The sequence below is a fragment of the Pseudorasbora parva genome, chromosome 21, assembly GCF_024679245.1.
Source record: "Pseudorasbora parva isolate DD20220531a chromosome 21, ASM2467924v1, whole genome shotgun sequence".
NCBI classification, from domain to species: Eukaryota; Metazoa; Chordata; class Actinopteri; order Cypriniformes; family Gobionidae; genus Pseudorasbora; species Pseudorasbora parva.
Window position 1 is genome coordinate 14776774 of NC_090192.1, and position 16850 is coordinate 14793623.

The window sequence follows — 16850 nt, forward strand, 5'->3', positions numbered from 1 at the left end:
AACAGGCCGGGTATTTCATGACCCTTTAACAGGCTAGTCTCAGCTTCAGATGTCACACCCACTGATCGCCCACAGAGTGTCTGATACTTGTTGTACACAGATCTGGTGTTTTGAAACTGAACTATTCTAGGCTGCATTTAGGCAGCTTCTGTCTTTCTCTGTTTCATTGAGTCTAGTCAAGTCAAGGTCAAGTTGTGTTTTGTCTTGTCAGGTGCTCTGCCCAAACCCACATTTTCATGGCTGTTTTCGCTCTCCAACTCTGTCTGGCTTTCGGACGGACTTGATTAAGACATGCTGCTGGTCTCTCAATGTGATACTTGTGTTGCTCTTTGGATTGTTTGTCTAACACATGGAGGTTTCAAATCTGTCCTACACATTTTGTATGTTTCCCATTTTGTAGGTCCTCCAGGACAGGTTTCAATCATCTCACTAGACAATTTTTCACTTGCCATCGACATCACAGCTCCTCCCCTAGGAGGATGAGCCTCCAATATTGGCAAAACTTTGCTGGTAAACCCATAATTTTTTTAATGATACATTTTTTTTCCAGGATGCGCATATTTCATCACTGGACTGTAGTAGTGAGACTTCAATGATACCAGAGGTGGGCAGTTACTAAGTACATTTACTTGAGTACCGTACTTAAGTACACTTTTTGAGTATCTGTACTTTATTGGAGTATAATTTTTTCTGGATACTTTTACTTCACTACATTTGAAAGACAAATATCGTACTTTTTACTCCACTACATTTGGAGTTTCTGCAGCAGCTCTGAAAGTCGGAGAATGATTTTTTCCATCTTTAAAAGTTTTTTTTGGTGTTGTTATTTCTCTTATAGGGTCATATACATTTTCCAAACACTGATCAGTTCATAGCAAAATGGAAAAAGACAGTTCTTAGGCACAAGTGTGTGCACCCATAGCTACTTTGAAAGTATGTTTCAGTTTAAAAAAAAATCAAGATTAGTTTAGTTGGCATACACTTGGTGCATTTCTTATAAAATATTAAAAATATAAACATCTGGGAGAAAAAAAAGAGTAAAGTTGGGAGAATATCAGATGTGTATCAGTGTATTGGATCCGTGCATTCGGCCTGGTGTGGGGGATGTTTTCTTGGCACACTTTAGGCCCCTTAGTGCCAATTGGGCATCGTTTAAATGACACGGCCTACCTGAGCATTGTTTCTGACCATGTCCATCCCTTTATGACCACCATGTACTGGCTCAGTACTCTGATGGCTACTTCCAGCAGGATAATGCACCATGTCACAAAGCTTGAATCCTTTTAAATTGGTTTCTTGAACATGACAATGAGTTCACTGTACTAAAATGGCCCCCACAGTCACCAGATCTCAACCCAATAGAGCATCTTTAGGATGTGGTGGAACGGGAGCTTAGTGCTCTGGATGTGTATCCCAGAATTCTCCATCAACTGTTATCCTAGCAATATGGGCCAACATTTCTAAAGAATACTTTCAGTACCTTGTTGAATCAATGCCACGTAGAATTAAAGGTCCCGTTCTTCGTGATTCCATCTTTCAAATTTTAGTGTGTAATGTTGCTGTTAGAGCATAAATAATAACTGTAAAATTATAAAGCTCAAAGTTCAATGCCAAGCGAGATATTTTATTTAACAGAAGTTCCCTTTCAAAGCCTACAGTGAACGGCCGGTTTGGACTACAGCAGGAAGTGCAGGGATGTAATGACGTCACTAGAACCGTTTGTTGACTAACCCTCCGCCCACAAGAACACGCAAAATAGGGGGCGTGGTCTTGTTGCTCTCCCACGTGGAGAAGAGCGCACATTCAGCGCTTGCATCTCCCCGTTATGGTAAGAGGCGGGACCTTTCCGGGCAAAGTGCGCTAAGCTGCTGTCCAATCACAACACGGGAAGCGCTGGCCCAATCAGAACTCATTACGTGTTTCTGAAGAAGGGACTTCATAGAACAAGGAAATCATCAGGCCGTTTTTAGGACAGAGGAAACAGCGCTGTACAGATAAGTCAATTGTGTGAAAAATACTGTGTTTTTTTTAAACGCGAAACATGAACTCATGTCATATTACACACTGTAAACATAATCAAAGCTTCGAAAACACGCGAAGAATGGGACCTTTAAGGCAGTTCTGAAGGCGAAAGGGGGTCAAACACCGTATGATCTTCCTAATACTCCTTTAGGCGAGTGTATATACACACACTGCCACTGCATTACATACATTAACATACTAACATGATACTTGAGCATTATATCATATGGACAAATTTTATAGTGTACTACAACTTTAGTGATATTAAACTGTCCCTGGATGAAAAAGAGCTGTTAAAATTCTTTAAAAGAATTACCTTTATTTGTCACACAGAAAAGACTAGGCAAATAACTTCAAGAATCATGCCAGTGACTCATTCATGCTAAAGAAAAGCACAAAAACACCAGTTTTTACTCTAACATTTTTAAAAGCTATATGTTTCTATATTACTGTCAGAATGTCCAGGGCTACTCCACACACCTGGAAACAGCTGAAAACGTTTTGAACTGACAGCTTGCATGTTAATCTTCCATGTGTTTACTACTAAACATTAATTTTGGAGTGAGCTATGTTTAGAGTTTACAACAAAATAAGAAGTCACAGAGAATTTAACAACAGGCAGGATTCAGTTACAGCTAACTGTCTTAAAACTGAAAACTATTCAATGAGTGAGAACAATCAGATTCAACAATCAGAATAAGATTCAGGCTTTGATCAATTTGTTCATTTCAGATATTTACGTTTTGGCTAGTTCAAGTTTTGAAAGTCTGGTAACGAAAATGTTGAAGCTAAATTGACTGAGTGGAAAAGTTAATGTCAAACCCTGCCTGTCACAGTATCACTGTACTTTTGACTTGACAGCTACTGCAACCAGACCACTGTTACATGAGCCATATCAAATACTGATGTAATCAAGCCATAAATATATTGCCAGCAAAATATATTCATTTTGGAGTTGTGAGTTGGCAAAATCGAACATCATTAGGCCTCATATGATAATTATGCTCCAGGATTCTGGATCCATTTGAGTCGGAGTGACTGTCAAGCATATTTGAAAGTGAGTAATTTGTGTATAATTGAGTAATTTGTGACTCACACATTTCTGTGATAAATCCTAATCAATCGCACCCCATATTTAAATATGAATGCGTAAATATTTGTATATTTAATATGCAAATTAATGTAAAATCAACATTTAATATTTGTTGATTTTTTTTCTAGTGATATTTTTAATAGCAACAGTCTATTTGTTTAGATGCTGAGACTAAAATGACTAATTATAGCCATTCAACAATATATTTGTGAATGATCAGTTTGTTTGTTTTTTAAATGCTACATTAATTTATTACATAAACTGAAGAGGCTTCAGTGTGCTGAATAAACTACTTTTATGGGGAAACTGCTGATTGCTTAATGGATTGACAGCCTGCTCACTGATATTCGTATGCATTTCCCATTAAATATTTATTTGTTCTATCTTAAGTGAGATTCCGATCCAAAGGGTTCATACATGTTCAGTTCAAAAGGAACTACGAATGACATAGGGAATATGGGTACATCGATACATCAGTTGACATGAAGCGCAGAATGATATTAAATAATTAGTCCCAAAAAAATGTATTTTGAAATATATTAAAATATAAAACAGAAACTTTAAATTGTAAAAAATATTATTGTTTTACTGTATTTTTGATTAAATAAATGCAGCCTTGGTGAGCAAAAGAGACTTTTAATCTTAATCTTTAATCTAAAATTAAGATTTTTAATCTTAATTATTCCACACTTTTGAGCGGTAGTTGAAGTGCATTAGTAGAGAAAGATAATATAACGTGAGACCAGCATTTCTAATCTGGTACGTCTATGCAAGGCCACAGGTCGGAATTCTTGGGTCTGTTACAAAACCAGTTACTCAGTTGAAACCGATTTCTGGATGCCCTTTTTGGCAGCCCGTTATGCATGACTAATCTTCAAGAAAAATATAGATCAGTTCATAAATCAACTCATCTCAAAAATAAAAACTCTCACCTGTCTTTTTGCTCGTCTCAGCCCATCTGTGAGCTCCGGCTCATTTGTCTCCATAGAAACGGGATAGTCTTTGTTAATGTCGGAGTCCCTGCTGTTCCTGGTGCTTCCTGGAAGAGAAAAAGCCATAGGCTATATGGATGAAAACCATTCCAAACAAAAAAAGTTTCCACTCTTCAGCTTTCAGTGGATCGATAAAGATGTACTGAAAAATGATCTATGCAACAAAAAAAATCAATATGCAGCAGACAGAGAAAGAGAGATACATAAGGAAGGACGTAAATGCAGACACAGTCTGAATGCTGAAAAAAAAACACTTGAGTATAGTTCATATAAGACAAGACAGTGACTGCATATGGCTTACTCGTATGATTTTATAATAACATAAAGGTCATTTTATTTGCATGGGAGAGTATTGTCTTACCTGAGGAATGTGGCGTTAGCCGGATGTCTGCCATTTTGTATACAGCATGAATATTTGAATCCTGTGTGATAGAATCATGGAAGTCTTGTTAATCTGACATTGAAGAACAAGTGAAAGTGCATTACTGTACATAGTCACCTTCATAAATACTGCATGCAGCATGTTTTATTGACATTAGTCACATGATGGGTTATTTCTGTAGATTTCACAATCGACAATTACTACTTTAGTAAAGTAAGAAAATGGATACAATTTACAAATTTGAAAGAAAACAATCTTGACAAACAAGAAATAAAGTTGATACTGTTGATAGTCATTGTCATTATCATTGGAGTTATAGAGATGGGTGAAATTTGAAACGTTTTCTCTATGTCCTGTTCCATGTGCCGATACATTTTTGATGTTGCCCTCACAAAAATGACAATCAGTGATTATGGGCCGCATCCAAAAACATGATGTGATTAAATTAATAAAAATGGGTAACGTTTTGTCATACAAGCCAATTGTCCCATTATACAAAGGCTAAGGTAAGTTCAATATTCTGGGGGAATACGCTTGCTGGCACAGTCCAGAGTTACGACCTAAAATGTAAATGTACATTTTAAAGCATTACCTTGTGGCCGATTTTCATCGAAATTTGGTACCTCATCTAAATGGCCTCTACACGTGCCAAATTTCATTATAATCAGACAATTCAGGCTGTAGAAACATTTATTAGCTGCTGAGTTAGAATGTAAACACATCGCCTACAAATGCATGTAAATTTAAACTTCCCTTTTGAAAGTTTTGCTGAGTTACTGTGTTTTTTGTTGTTGTGGTGGTGGTGCTGTGCCTTATGAGTGGAAGTTTTTTTGCAATGTATCTTGTATCCTCAATCTCTTTGTTTTTGATTTCCAAATTGGTCGATGTGGCATTTTTCATGTTTCAATGGATTCTCAGAATCACAAATTACACTTTATAACTATATATCTGTAGCCTTTTGAGAAAAGTAGGACACACCATTAAAGGGGTACTTCAGCGCTGGGGAGATGAATCTGTATTTAAACTGGGTCCTTGATGTAGAAATGTGAAATTATTTTTGAATTTGGAGGATTCTAGACTGAGAAAAGACAGAAAATGTTTTTTTTTTTGTCTCATGGGGATGAAAGACTACAATTCCCAGAATGCTTCGCTGCCCTGTGAGGCCATTCCCAAAGCCACCAACTTGATTACTGTGACTGAGTTGGAGAAGACACTACAATTAAAAACTGAACGTGTCTGTTCAATATAATGAGTGAGTCACTGCGCGAGTGTCACAGCACTGAGCACTAACTGCAGGAGTCAGATAAATGAGCTGAGCTCTCGTGATGAGAGCTGAGGTAATCGCGACTACACTCGCGGCATACATTCACAACGCGAGTTCAGTCTGGCAAGTTTTAGTTCACGCCTTTGCAAGCTTAACTTTCATAGAAAATAATTTGAGAAGTTAAAAGACTTACATTGCTCACCATAGCTCCGTTTAAATGAGTGCCTGTAGCTGCGAGCTGAGCTCTGAGCGTGATCTCCCATCCCCCATGCGCGGGTTCAAAACATGAGGAAATGGCTCCCTCTGCTGGCTGTAGTCTTTAGCATTTGGCCAAACATTCCTCCTATGATGCAAATATCGTCAATTTGCATCATAGGAGGAATTTTTCCCGAAATAAAATGCATAAATCTCTTGTCTCAGGGGGATATGAGGGGGGAAAGCACATGTATTTGAATATACTCCAGGGTTTCTACTGATACAAAGCCATATGCTAATCGCTGAAGTAACCCTTTAACTAGTCCTGCTGATAAGTAATTGTAATCTTGTAATTTGTAGTTATTTGTCTTGCAATTGTACGCATGATATACATACACAAATGTTGGTACAAAATAGTATGAAAATGTTGTTGATAACTGTATATATCTGCTCAAATCCTGTTGATGGGTAAAGGTTCCACTCAGATGAAACGCTCGCTGATGTACTGAGCTCTCCCATGTAAGGCTATTACACAACTATCCATTATTAATCTCCCATCTACCCAGACAGAGAGAGACACTTTACATGTGGCTTTGAATACTTTATGAAAATGACCCATTTAAGAGAAGCGAAAGAGGAGTGGAGAGAGTGAGAGATAAATAACAAATACAGATGAAAGGACCAAGAAAAACAACAAAAGAAAAGGTGAAATGAAAGAAGAGTGAATAGCTCTTTGGTTTATCATCTCTTTGACATGCCATTTCAATGCATCAAGAATTGTGCCACAGTAATTCTAAATTAATTCAATTCACACAAATAGAAGAAATCAAATAAAGGATTCATCTCCATCTATGCTTAAAATAAAGGGTTAGTTCACCCCATCTTCAGAACACAAATTAAGATATTTCTGACCCATTGATAGACTGCAACGTAATTGCAACTTTCAAAGCCAAGAAAGGTAATAAAGAGATTGTTAAATTAGCCCATTTGACTCGAGTGGTTCAGCCTTAATGTTATGAAGCAACAAGGATACTTTTTGTGTGCAAAATCAAACTAAAATAATGACAGTATTCTTTAACAATCTCTTATCTTCCCTGTAACTCTCTTATGCTATTCACTTTGGGCTATTCACAAAGTACAGAGCTTCCGGGTTTTTACGGCAAAACGCCAGTTCACTATTGGCCAAGCACAATCCCATGATAACATGCATGCTTTGTGGTGCTTGCGTGAATTGCATAGGAGAATTGCATGGGAGAGAAGAGATTGCTGAATTAAGTTGTTAATTTTGTTTTCTTTTGCGCACAAAAATTATTATTGTCGCTTCATAACATTAAGGTTGAATCACTGTAGTAACATATATTTAAATGATGTCTTTACTACCTTTCTGGGCCTTAAAAACTTGCAAAATTGCATTGCAGTCTATGGACAGGTCAGAGAGCTTGCTTGATTTCATCAAAAATATTAAAAATATTTTTGTGTTCCGAAAATGAACAAAGGTCTTACAGGTTTGGAAGTGGAAAACATGAGGGTGAGTAATCAATGATAGAATTTTTCATTTTTAGGTGAAATTATGAGGCTTCTTTATTTGTCTTGGAACAAACTCCCACAGAAATTGCTTTACTGTAATAGAGTGCTCCAAGTAATATTACTTGCTTATTACTTATAAAGCACTAAATGGTTTAGCTCACCAGTACTTAAGCGAGCTCTTAACACACTATACTATTGCGGTCTCAAAACTCTGGCCAGTTGATAATACCTAGAATATCTAAATCAAATGCAGGCAGTCAATCCTTTTCCTATTTAGCACCTAAACTCTGGAACAGTCTTCCTAGCATTGTTCAGGAAGCAGACACACTCTTTTAGTTTAAATCAAGACTAAAAACGCATCTCTTTACTATGGCATACACATAGAACATTATCAAATTCTATTATTCAAATCAGTTTAATGATTGTTAGGCTACATTAACTAGGTCAGCCGGAACCGGGAACACTTTGCAAAACACCTGATGTACTCGTTACATCATACGAATAATGGCATCTGCACGATTGTTAGTCTCTCTGTTTATCCCGAGGTTTACTGCAGTCAGCCGTATGCAGGCCGTATCCAGATCAGATGGTGGACCTGCGTGTCAGAGGTGGACAGTAACCAAGTACATTTACTTGAGTACTGTACTTAAGAGCACTTTTTGAATATCTGTACTTTACTGGAGTGATATTTTTTTTCTGGAAATTTCTGGAACTGAAAGACAAGTATTGTACTTTTTACACCACTACCTTTCTATCAAGGTCCACAAAGTCGAAAGTCTTTTCTGTAGCAGCTCTTTAGTGGATGATTTTTTTTCTTCTTTAAAAAGGTTTTGTTTATTGTTTTTTGCAGACAGCCTATCTGTAATCACTCTTGTAGGGTAATGTGAAGTTTCCCAACAATTTTTGAACACTGATCAGTTTATAGCAAAATGGAAGAAGACGGTTCCTCAGCACAGTGTGTGCACCCATGGCCATAATTAGAAAGCATGTTTCAGTTTTCTGAAAAGAAAACTGAGCGATGACAAGATTAGTTAATGTTAGTTAAAAAGATACTTAAGTACTTTTAAAAACAAATACTTCTGTACTTTTACTTAAAAATCTGTTTTTAGAACTTTCACTTGTAACAGAGGAATAATTGACCAGTAGAACTTTTACTTTTACTCAAATAGAGTTGTGTACTTTGTCCACCTCTGCTGTGCATGGACATGACCAACTTAATATGACTTAAGACCTGCAATGTTGCCAGAGTTATAGTCATACACTGTTTGTTCGTCAGGCAGAGGAGAACTGGCACACCGACTGAACATGTCTTCTCCCAAGGTTTTTTCCTCCATTCTGGCCCTGAAGGAGTTGTGGTTCCTTGCCAACATTGCCTTTGGCTTTTGGCTTGCTCAGTTGGCGACACTTAAATTTCAACTATTTTACCGATCTGCCCACATTGACTCTAAATTAGCTGTACAACATTACCGTTTTCACCAGAGTGGCTGTACAGCCAAATCATTCCGTTGCATTATCTTCCTGTTAACACTGTGAAGCTGCTTTGAAACAATTGGACTTGTAAAAAGTGCTATATAAATAAAGGTGATTTGTTTTGATTTTTTTATGGATTTTTGGTTAAATCCCTGAAAAAAGGTCTGTGGTTAACAGAAGCTCAAGATATTTGACTTGTTATTCGTTTTTAACCTTTCAAAAAAGCTTGAAAAAAAGCGGTTGCTAACAAGTGTCTATATAGACACATAGTCTCCGTCCTTCGGGTGAGACGTTAAACCGAGGCCCTGACTCTTTGTGGTCATTAAAAATCCAATGGCACTTCTCATAAAAGAGTATAGGTGTAACCCTATAAGTCCTGGCCAAATTCCCTCAATTGGCCCTTACCAATCATGGCCTCCTAATAATCCCCATCCACCGAATTGTCTCTATCACCCTTTCTCCTCTCCACCAATTCTTGGTGTGTGGTGAGCACACTGGCGCCGTTGTACTGTGGCTGCCGTCGCATCATCCAAGTGGATGCTTCACACTGGTGGTGGTCGAGGAGAGACCCCTGACATGAGTGTAAAGCGCTTTGGGTGTACAGTAGTACATATGAAAGCGCTATATAAATACCTCATTCATTCATTCATTCATTCATTCATTCATTCATTCACCGAATGAGTCCAAGTCATGCGACCACGGTGTAATTTGTTTTTATCCTACGTTTACATTTTACTTATAGCAATTGTTTTTAGGCTTTAAAATTCATAAAAATGAAAGTTGTGTTCATTTGTGAAGGTTATCATGATGAAAAAAAACTTTTATTGGTCAGAGAGATATTTTTTCTAACTTTTGCTAACTTTTGTGTTGGCCTACCTACAAAAAGCTATTCCTCCATCTTAAAAAAAGTAGCCCCGCCTGAAATCGGCCATTCAAACAGCATTACAATTGAAAGGACAAAATGACAATTGCAAAATGAAAAAATGCAGCTGTTTGAAATCAAAATACAAATGTCACATTACTGATCTTACACCCTCCATTCGCTGTTCTTTTTAGGCTTCGATTACACGAGCATGAATGTAAATGTATTTGAATTGAGAAAAGAATGGAATGAAGTTTGCTGTTGAGAGTTTAACCTGTATTTGACCAGGAATAGTCTTGTCTTGATGAACTCAGTCTAATGAACTCAGTCTCAGTCTGATTAACTAAGTCTTTGTACTTTTAATGTCTAAATTAAATGTTACAAATTAATTACTTAGCAGAAAAATGTCACAAAAAAGTATTGTTCTAAAGGATTCTTTTTATTATATTGAATTTCCAAATTAATTTTAAAGTGACAGATTTCGATATGATAATACGGTGCTGTTAATATCACGCATAAGCTGCTCTGTCTCATATTTTCTCACTTGACACCCCTCCTTCTGCTCTTCACCTCCGTCCCACATACAGAAGTCTGCTGATTCACCTGTCAGTCAACCGCAGTAATGCACATTTCTGAGCATGTAGCTAATCTGCAGTGCTTCGCTGTCTCTTCAGTCTCGCGTTGAGCAGGACTGAGGCAGATGAGAGAGATGAATATTTCAGCTGCGTACTGACCTGATCGCTGCTGTTGTGCACTGGCTTGATGCTGTATGAAAAGTTGCCATCTGAGAACATCCCTCTGTAGACACACCAACATCACAAATGTGAGACAACAACTGAAACAAAGCTAAAAATGCTCTTTTAAAAAGAAGGATTTGTTGGGTAACACTTTACAATAAGGTATTTGTTCAAATATGTTGATGAACTGATCTCAGATAGAAGTTAATTTTAACATTTACTAATACATAAATAAAATTAATTAAAATCAAGTTGGTGGAAAGTGTATATCTGTTATGCTCTGTTTTGGTTTTGTTCCTGTTTGCCTGTAGTTGTAGTTAGTTTCCCTGGTTTCCACACACCTTTTCTGTTTCTCTTGGATTATGTTTCACATGTATTTAAGCCCTGAGTTTCCTTAGTTCTGTGTCCGGTATTGTCTATGTAATACAATCAAAGTTATATTAATAAATATCCTGATGTTTCCAAGCTTTATAATGGCAGTGCTCACGAGTTTGAAGCTCAAAAAAGTGAGCTCAACGCGGCTCAGAGGGGTTAATGAAGGCCTTCTGAAGTTTATTAATGCGCTTGTGTAAGAAAAATATCCATTTTAAAACTTTATAAAGTAAAATATCTAGCTTCAGGCAGACCCGCCTTCTGTATTCAACTTACGTAAAAAGCATCAAAAACCCATCAATTCACTTCAGAAGGTCTTTATTAACCCCCAAGAGCCATGTGGAGTATGTTTCTGATGGATGGATGCACTTTTTTGAGCTTCAAACTCATTGAACCCCGTTCACTGGCATTATCAAGCTTGGAAGCGTCAGGATATTTATTAATATAACACAGATTGTGTTCATCAGAATGAAGAAAGTCATATAAACCTAGGATGTCTTGAGGGTGAGTAAATCATGAGGTCATTACTAATCCTTTAAGTTTTCTCCTACGAAGTCCTGTGTGGGGATTTTATAAAGACTGTTTCTGTTTTCTACCCCTTCAACCCAATATGAAATTTGTACCTGTTATATTATCTACCGGACCTGAGTTAACATGAACTAACAATGAACAGTTGTGTTTTTTTATTAACTAATGTTAACAAAGATGAATAAATACTGTAACAAATGTTTTGCTCATTGTTAGTTTGCATTAATTAACGTTAACTAATGAGACTTAATTGTAAAGTGCTATGTTTAATGTTATAAAACAAAAAAACAAAATGTATACATACAGTACAGTACACTAAACTGCACATGCATGCATTTAGAAATATATATTATACAGAAAAGTTCAACTGCTTGTTGCAAAAAAATTTTTTAGATTAGATTGGATTCAACTTTATTGTCATTGCAGAGTACAGAGCAAGTACAGAGACAATCAAATGTAAATTAAATAAAAATGTAACTATATTATAACCTAGTTCTTTATATACATTTTACACAGAGTATACTGATGTAGGGTGATATATACTATATATATAATTTTTATGTGCAAACTACACTGTAAAAAAATATTTAAAAATAAGTTACCTTGTTGCCTTAAAATTTTGAGTTAATTGAAATTTGAATTAGTACAATGAACATTTTTGAGAATCAACAACATTTATTCAAATATTATTAATAGATTTTTTAAGCATATTGGGTAATTTTGTGTGTTGTATTTGTGATGATGCAGTGAAACAATGATTTATCACATTTTTATGTTCAGATACAATATTTTGAGTTTCTATTTATTAAACAAATTTCCTTCATTTTATCAACTCAAATGTTTAATTTCAATAAACTCAAAATTTTAAGGCAACCAGGTTACTTACTTTAAGTTAAACCAACAAAAAATGTTTACAGTGTATATTATTGCCCAGCTCTATTCTGTTAAATGCAATTATAAGGCATTAAGATACTATAATCAACATCATGACTTTGTGTACAGCTTTAAAACATTGTCTAAATATACTAAAAACAACAATAACAATTACAGAAGCTTGTTTCTGCCATGAATAAATAATAACAATAAAAAAAAATGTTTTATTGTGACTCGCAATTGCACATAGCCCACAGTTCTGACCTTATAGCTCACAATTACGAGCTTATATATCACAATTCTGAGGGAAAAAATGCAGAATTGCAAGATACTGTATAAACTCGTTATTCTGCCTTTTTTCCCTCAAAATTGTGAGATATAAACTCACAATTGCTAAAAAAATAAAGTCAGAACAGCGAGAAATAAACTTGCAATTGTGAGGAAAGTCAGGAATGCGAGATATATATAAAAAAGAAAGTCTGATTTGTGAGCTTTTGTTCATTCTGTGGTGGAAATAAGCTTCCATGAAAAGCAACTGAGTTAATGAAGTGTTTCTTCAAGAGTAATAAACATTTTTTTTCATGTATTGTAATGTTGAAGCAGTTAAAGGGTTGCTCACTGTAGGCCGTGACAGGTGGAAATGGCTGCCCATGACCTCTGAACTCCTCTCACATGACCGTGATAGTAACAGTGCTCTCCTCCCTGAAATCTCACACACATCAAACTATCACACATTGCACCGAAGTGAAATGATTGCATAGTGAACACTGAACAGCCCTCAAATATGACAGTAACCAAGGCAACAGTAACCCATTAAAATTCATCAGATCACTTTTCCAATGTCCACCAAACGCTTCTAGCACGCCGTTCTTCCTGTCTGGCGTGAAAATAGATGATACTCTATGATATTCTGGCTCTATAGTGGAAATGGTGCATCTAATCACTTAGTAAAGTAACAGCACATCTCTACTTGACAAGACACAGGATTTGAATAATCATTCATCATATCCGCAGACACGCCGATTTAAGCCACGCTTAAATCAAATTTAAAAGCTGTGGGGTCTGTAAGCGGGCACCCACACACTGAATGCGTGGGAGATGTTCATGTCAGTGGTGTGATTGATATATCGGAGCTATATTTGCAACTATTTCTGGGATTTTGTTTGACTGTCTGGCTGTAGTTTTCTGCACTGCAGTCCTGGTTCCTCTGTGTCTTTGCTGCAGTGTACTTTCTTAATGACTTCAGCTTCTCCACTCAATGCTTTGTTCTTCCTGTGTGTGTCTCTCTCTCTCTCGCTCTGACTCAGTTGGCCAAAGTGGACTAGAACTGTCTATAAGCAGTTGTCATGGCAACAGTGCTGTGATTGGTCAAATGTGGCTGACACTGAACAGGAGGGGCGGATGCTTTCCCAGGCTGCTTTGCCTCGCTGCATCAAAGCCGAGCACTAAGAACGGGTATTTTCCCAGACCCATAGATGATACCTCATTAAGACTTAACATTAAGAGCCACAGTGAAATACAAATATTTAAGAATCTGTTTATTACAGAATGTCTTGTAATGCAAGTCTTATTATATATATGCATATATCAGATACTTTTATCCAAAGCGACATACAAAAGAGGAGCAAAAGCTATTTGTCAAAGAGCCAACAATATTTGCAATACACAATGCCTGGTTTATTACACAACTAGACTAGTAAGTAAGCTAGTGTTTTTTTGTGTCGGAATGTTTGTAACAAAAACTGATAAAGCCTATTAATAAGATATTATGGTACACAATCCTAAGTGTATTAGGGGATAATTACAATCACAAACAGTAACAAAGATATTCTTTGTAATAGGAGATCTAATATTAATAAACATGTTTGGTCATTATGAAATTAATCTTTAACAAATCAATATAAAGGGATACAAATAGAAAAAGAGAGATTGTTTTCCTTACCGGACTCTGAAAAGGTTGCCCGTCCTTATCGAAGTGGCGTTCGACATAGTTAGACGACAAGAGATCGCTGCAGGCGCACACACACACACACACACACACACACACGCACATACACACACACAACATTAATATACAGCTTAGAGGGAATGAGAACATATGTGTGTATGCTAGTGTGTGATTTTGCACATACTGATTGAGCTCCAGGTCTAGAATAAACTGGAGTCCAAAGGCCTTCACCAGGAATGAGATCTGAGCCAAATGAATGGGCTGAGAGAAATAGAAACAGATCAAGATTTTATTTATTATCAACAGTGGTGTCTGAACACAGGATTTCATCATAACAAATATAAAAATCTTATTAAAGTACATGACAGTGTTGCAAAGCCTGTAAAACAAAACTAGCCCTATAGCCAATCAAAAAGGTCCAAAACTAGCCCAATAGTCTTATCCCAAATATCAAACCTCAAAATATGCCACTCCATATCTATATATTTTACAGTCAGTTATACATAATTTCAACTACCTAGCATGTTATGATTCCAAACTGTATTGAGTCACCTAACCCAGATAACATATTAAGGCATCATAGATGTATGCTATCTTCTTTTTCAGTGAAGTTATTCCCAGAATGCATTTTAATGGGCTCAGTGAGAAAAAAAAATCCAAGATGTTGGACAAGTCAAGAGAAACAGTGATTATAACTGGACTTAAATAAATAATACAAATTTGCCGAAAGCAACTGCCCACCGCATATACCCCTCCCTTCCAAAGCACAGAGAAGCTACGGTGGCCGAAATAGGACAAAGATGTCATCGTCTAAGACAGCAGAGAGTAGCTAGCACTCTGTACAGCAGTTTGTCCGTTTAGGGCTAGCGTAGCAAGAAACACGGTGGCGCAAAATGGTGACTTCACTGTAAGGGGCCATGGGTGTATGTAGATAGAAATAGTTCATTCTAATTTAATAAAAATAGAAACGGTTCATAATGCAAGTTCTTTTTATGCCACTGAAAACATAGTTGTGTACACTCACCTAAAGGATTATTAGGAACACCTGTTCAATTTCTTATTAATGCAATTATCTAATCAACCAATCACATGGCAGTTGCTTTAATGCATTTAGGAGTGTACTAAAATGGCCCCCACAGTCACCAGATCTCAACCCAATAGAGAATCTTTAGGATGTGGTGGAACGGGAGCTTCGTGCCCTGGATGTGCATCCCACAAATCTCCATCAACTGCAAGATGCTATCCTATCAATATGGGCCAACATTTCTAAAGAATGCTTTCAGCACCTTGTTGAATCAATGCCACGTAGAATTAAGGCAGTGTTGAAGGCGAAAGGGGGTCAAACACAGTATTAGTATGGTGTTCCTAATAATCCTTTAGGTGAGTGTATACTGTATTAAAATTAAGAAATGAAATGAAGCAGTCAGTGTCATTTAAATGTAGTTATTGAGTACATGCATTTAATGTGTACTTATATTAGAATTCCTGCATATAATTAGCCTACAGCTATAATTAATTTCATATCAAGCTATGTGTAGAGCGATTTCTATAGTGAAAGAAATCATACTGCTGGTGGGTGATTCAGCCCCGTGATACAACTGGATTATCCTGGGACACCCAGACAACTTCCGGCAAATGTAGATTTGCTCTGGTACTACTGAGAATGGTCTGGTTTTAACCAGGCTACAACTGGATACTACCGTAAATCAAAAATGCCTACTAAAAAGTAGAAACCAATAGTGTATGCACTCAGTGACCTCCGGCTTTCAACCAACACATTTTTCTTCAAACCCAATCAAATCATTCAAATGTAATAACTTGCTCTCCCTCTGAAAGTTTTTACAGTTATACATCTATCCGTCCGCTCAAAAAACTTAGAGAACACGTTTCACCATCCAATCAAATTCCTGATTAAAAATCAAGTCCAGCCATACAGTTTGACTTTTTTGCCTTTATGAGAGTGAGAAAGGACAATGGAGATTAGGTGTCACAGGACAGATTCAGACAGAAGTCACCAGGTCCAGTGCCTGAAGGACGGTCACGCAGGGTTGGCGTGTGCCCTGCAACAGTGTCAGGTGAGACAGCTCAAGGTTATGAGGATATAAAATGGCCTTTGACAGACAGGTGGTATATATTGCACCCATCGTTACAGGAGACGAAACGGTGTGGGTGTGAAATGTGATCACCTTGCAATACTTGCAGTCGAAGGCATGAAAACGAATACCTACCTCAATGCAAGAAGCGGGGAGTGCATCCACACTCATTTATTTTACTAAATAAATCATTCAAAAACGTACCGTCTCATACTGTACAGTAGGTCAGACCAAAATGGGTGGAAGGTAAACAATACCATAAAGCAAAAAAAAATGCTCACGACCCCACTGTGAAGCGATAACAGCTATTTGCCACAAAAGTAAAAAATTGTATATTATATTTTTATATTTTTATAAAGTTTATATTTTATTAGCTTACTTGTAATAAACTTTTTCCTTCTGCAGAGAATTTTTTTTTTCCAGCAAGTTCCTATTAGTTCCTTTGCTTGTCGTCACAATTTGTTATTTTGAATTTGCAAGCAGGTGGTTGGG

General features: G+C 36.8%; 1 protein-coding gene across 2 annotated transcripts in view; it reads right to left on the reverse strand.

Annotated features, from left to right (window-relative positions):
* adam11 (ADAM metallopeptidase domain 11) overlaps positions 1-16850 on the reverse strand; it is a 66699-nt gene that overhangs the window by 42584 nt on the left and 7265 nt on the right. For both annotated transcript variants that reach the window (XM_067430688.1, XM_067430687.1), the window contains exons 4-9: positions 14450-14526; positions 14260-14326; positions 12937-13019; positions 10542-10605; positions 4469-4529; positions 4048-4154 (exon numbers count right to left, since the gene is read on the reverse strand). In XM_067430688.1, coding sequence (XP_067286789.1) covers positions 4048-4154; positions 4469-4529; positions 10542-10605; positions 12937-13019; positions 14260-14326; positions 14450-14526 — 459 coding nt within the window. The remainder of the gene's footprint in view (positions 1-4047; positions 4155-4468; positions 4530-10541; positions 10606-12936; positions 13020-14259; positions 14327-14449; positions 14527-16850) is intronic.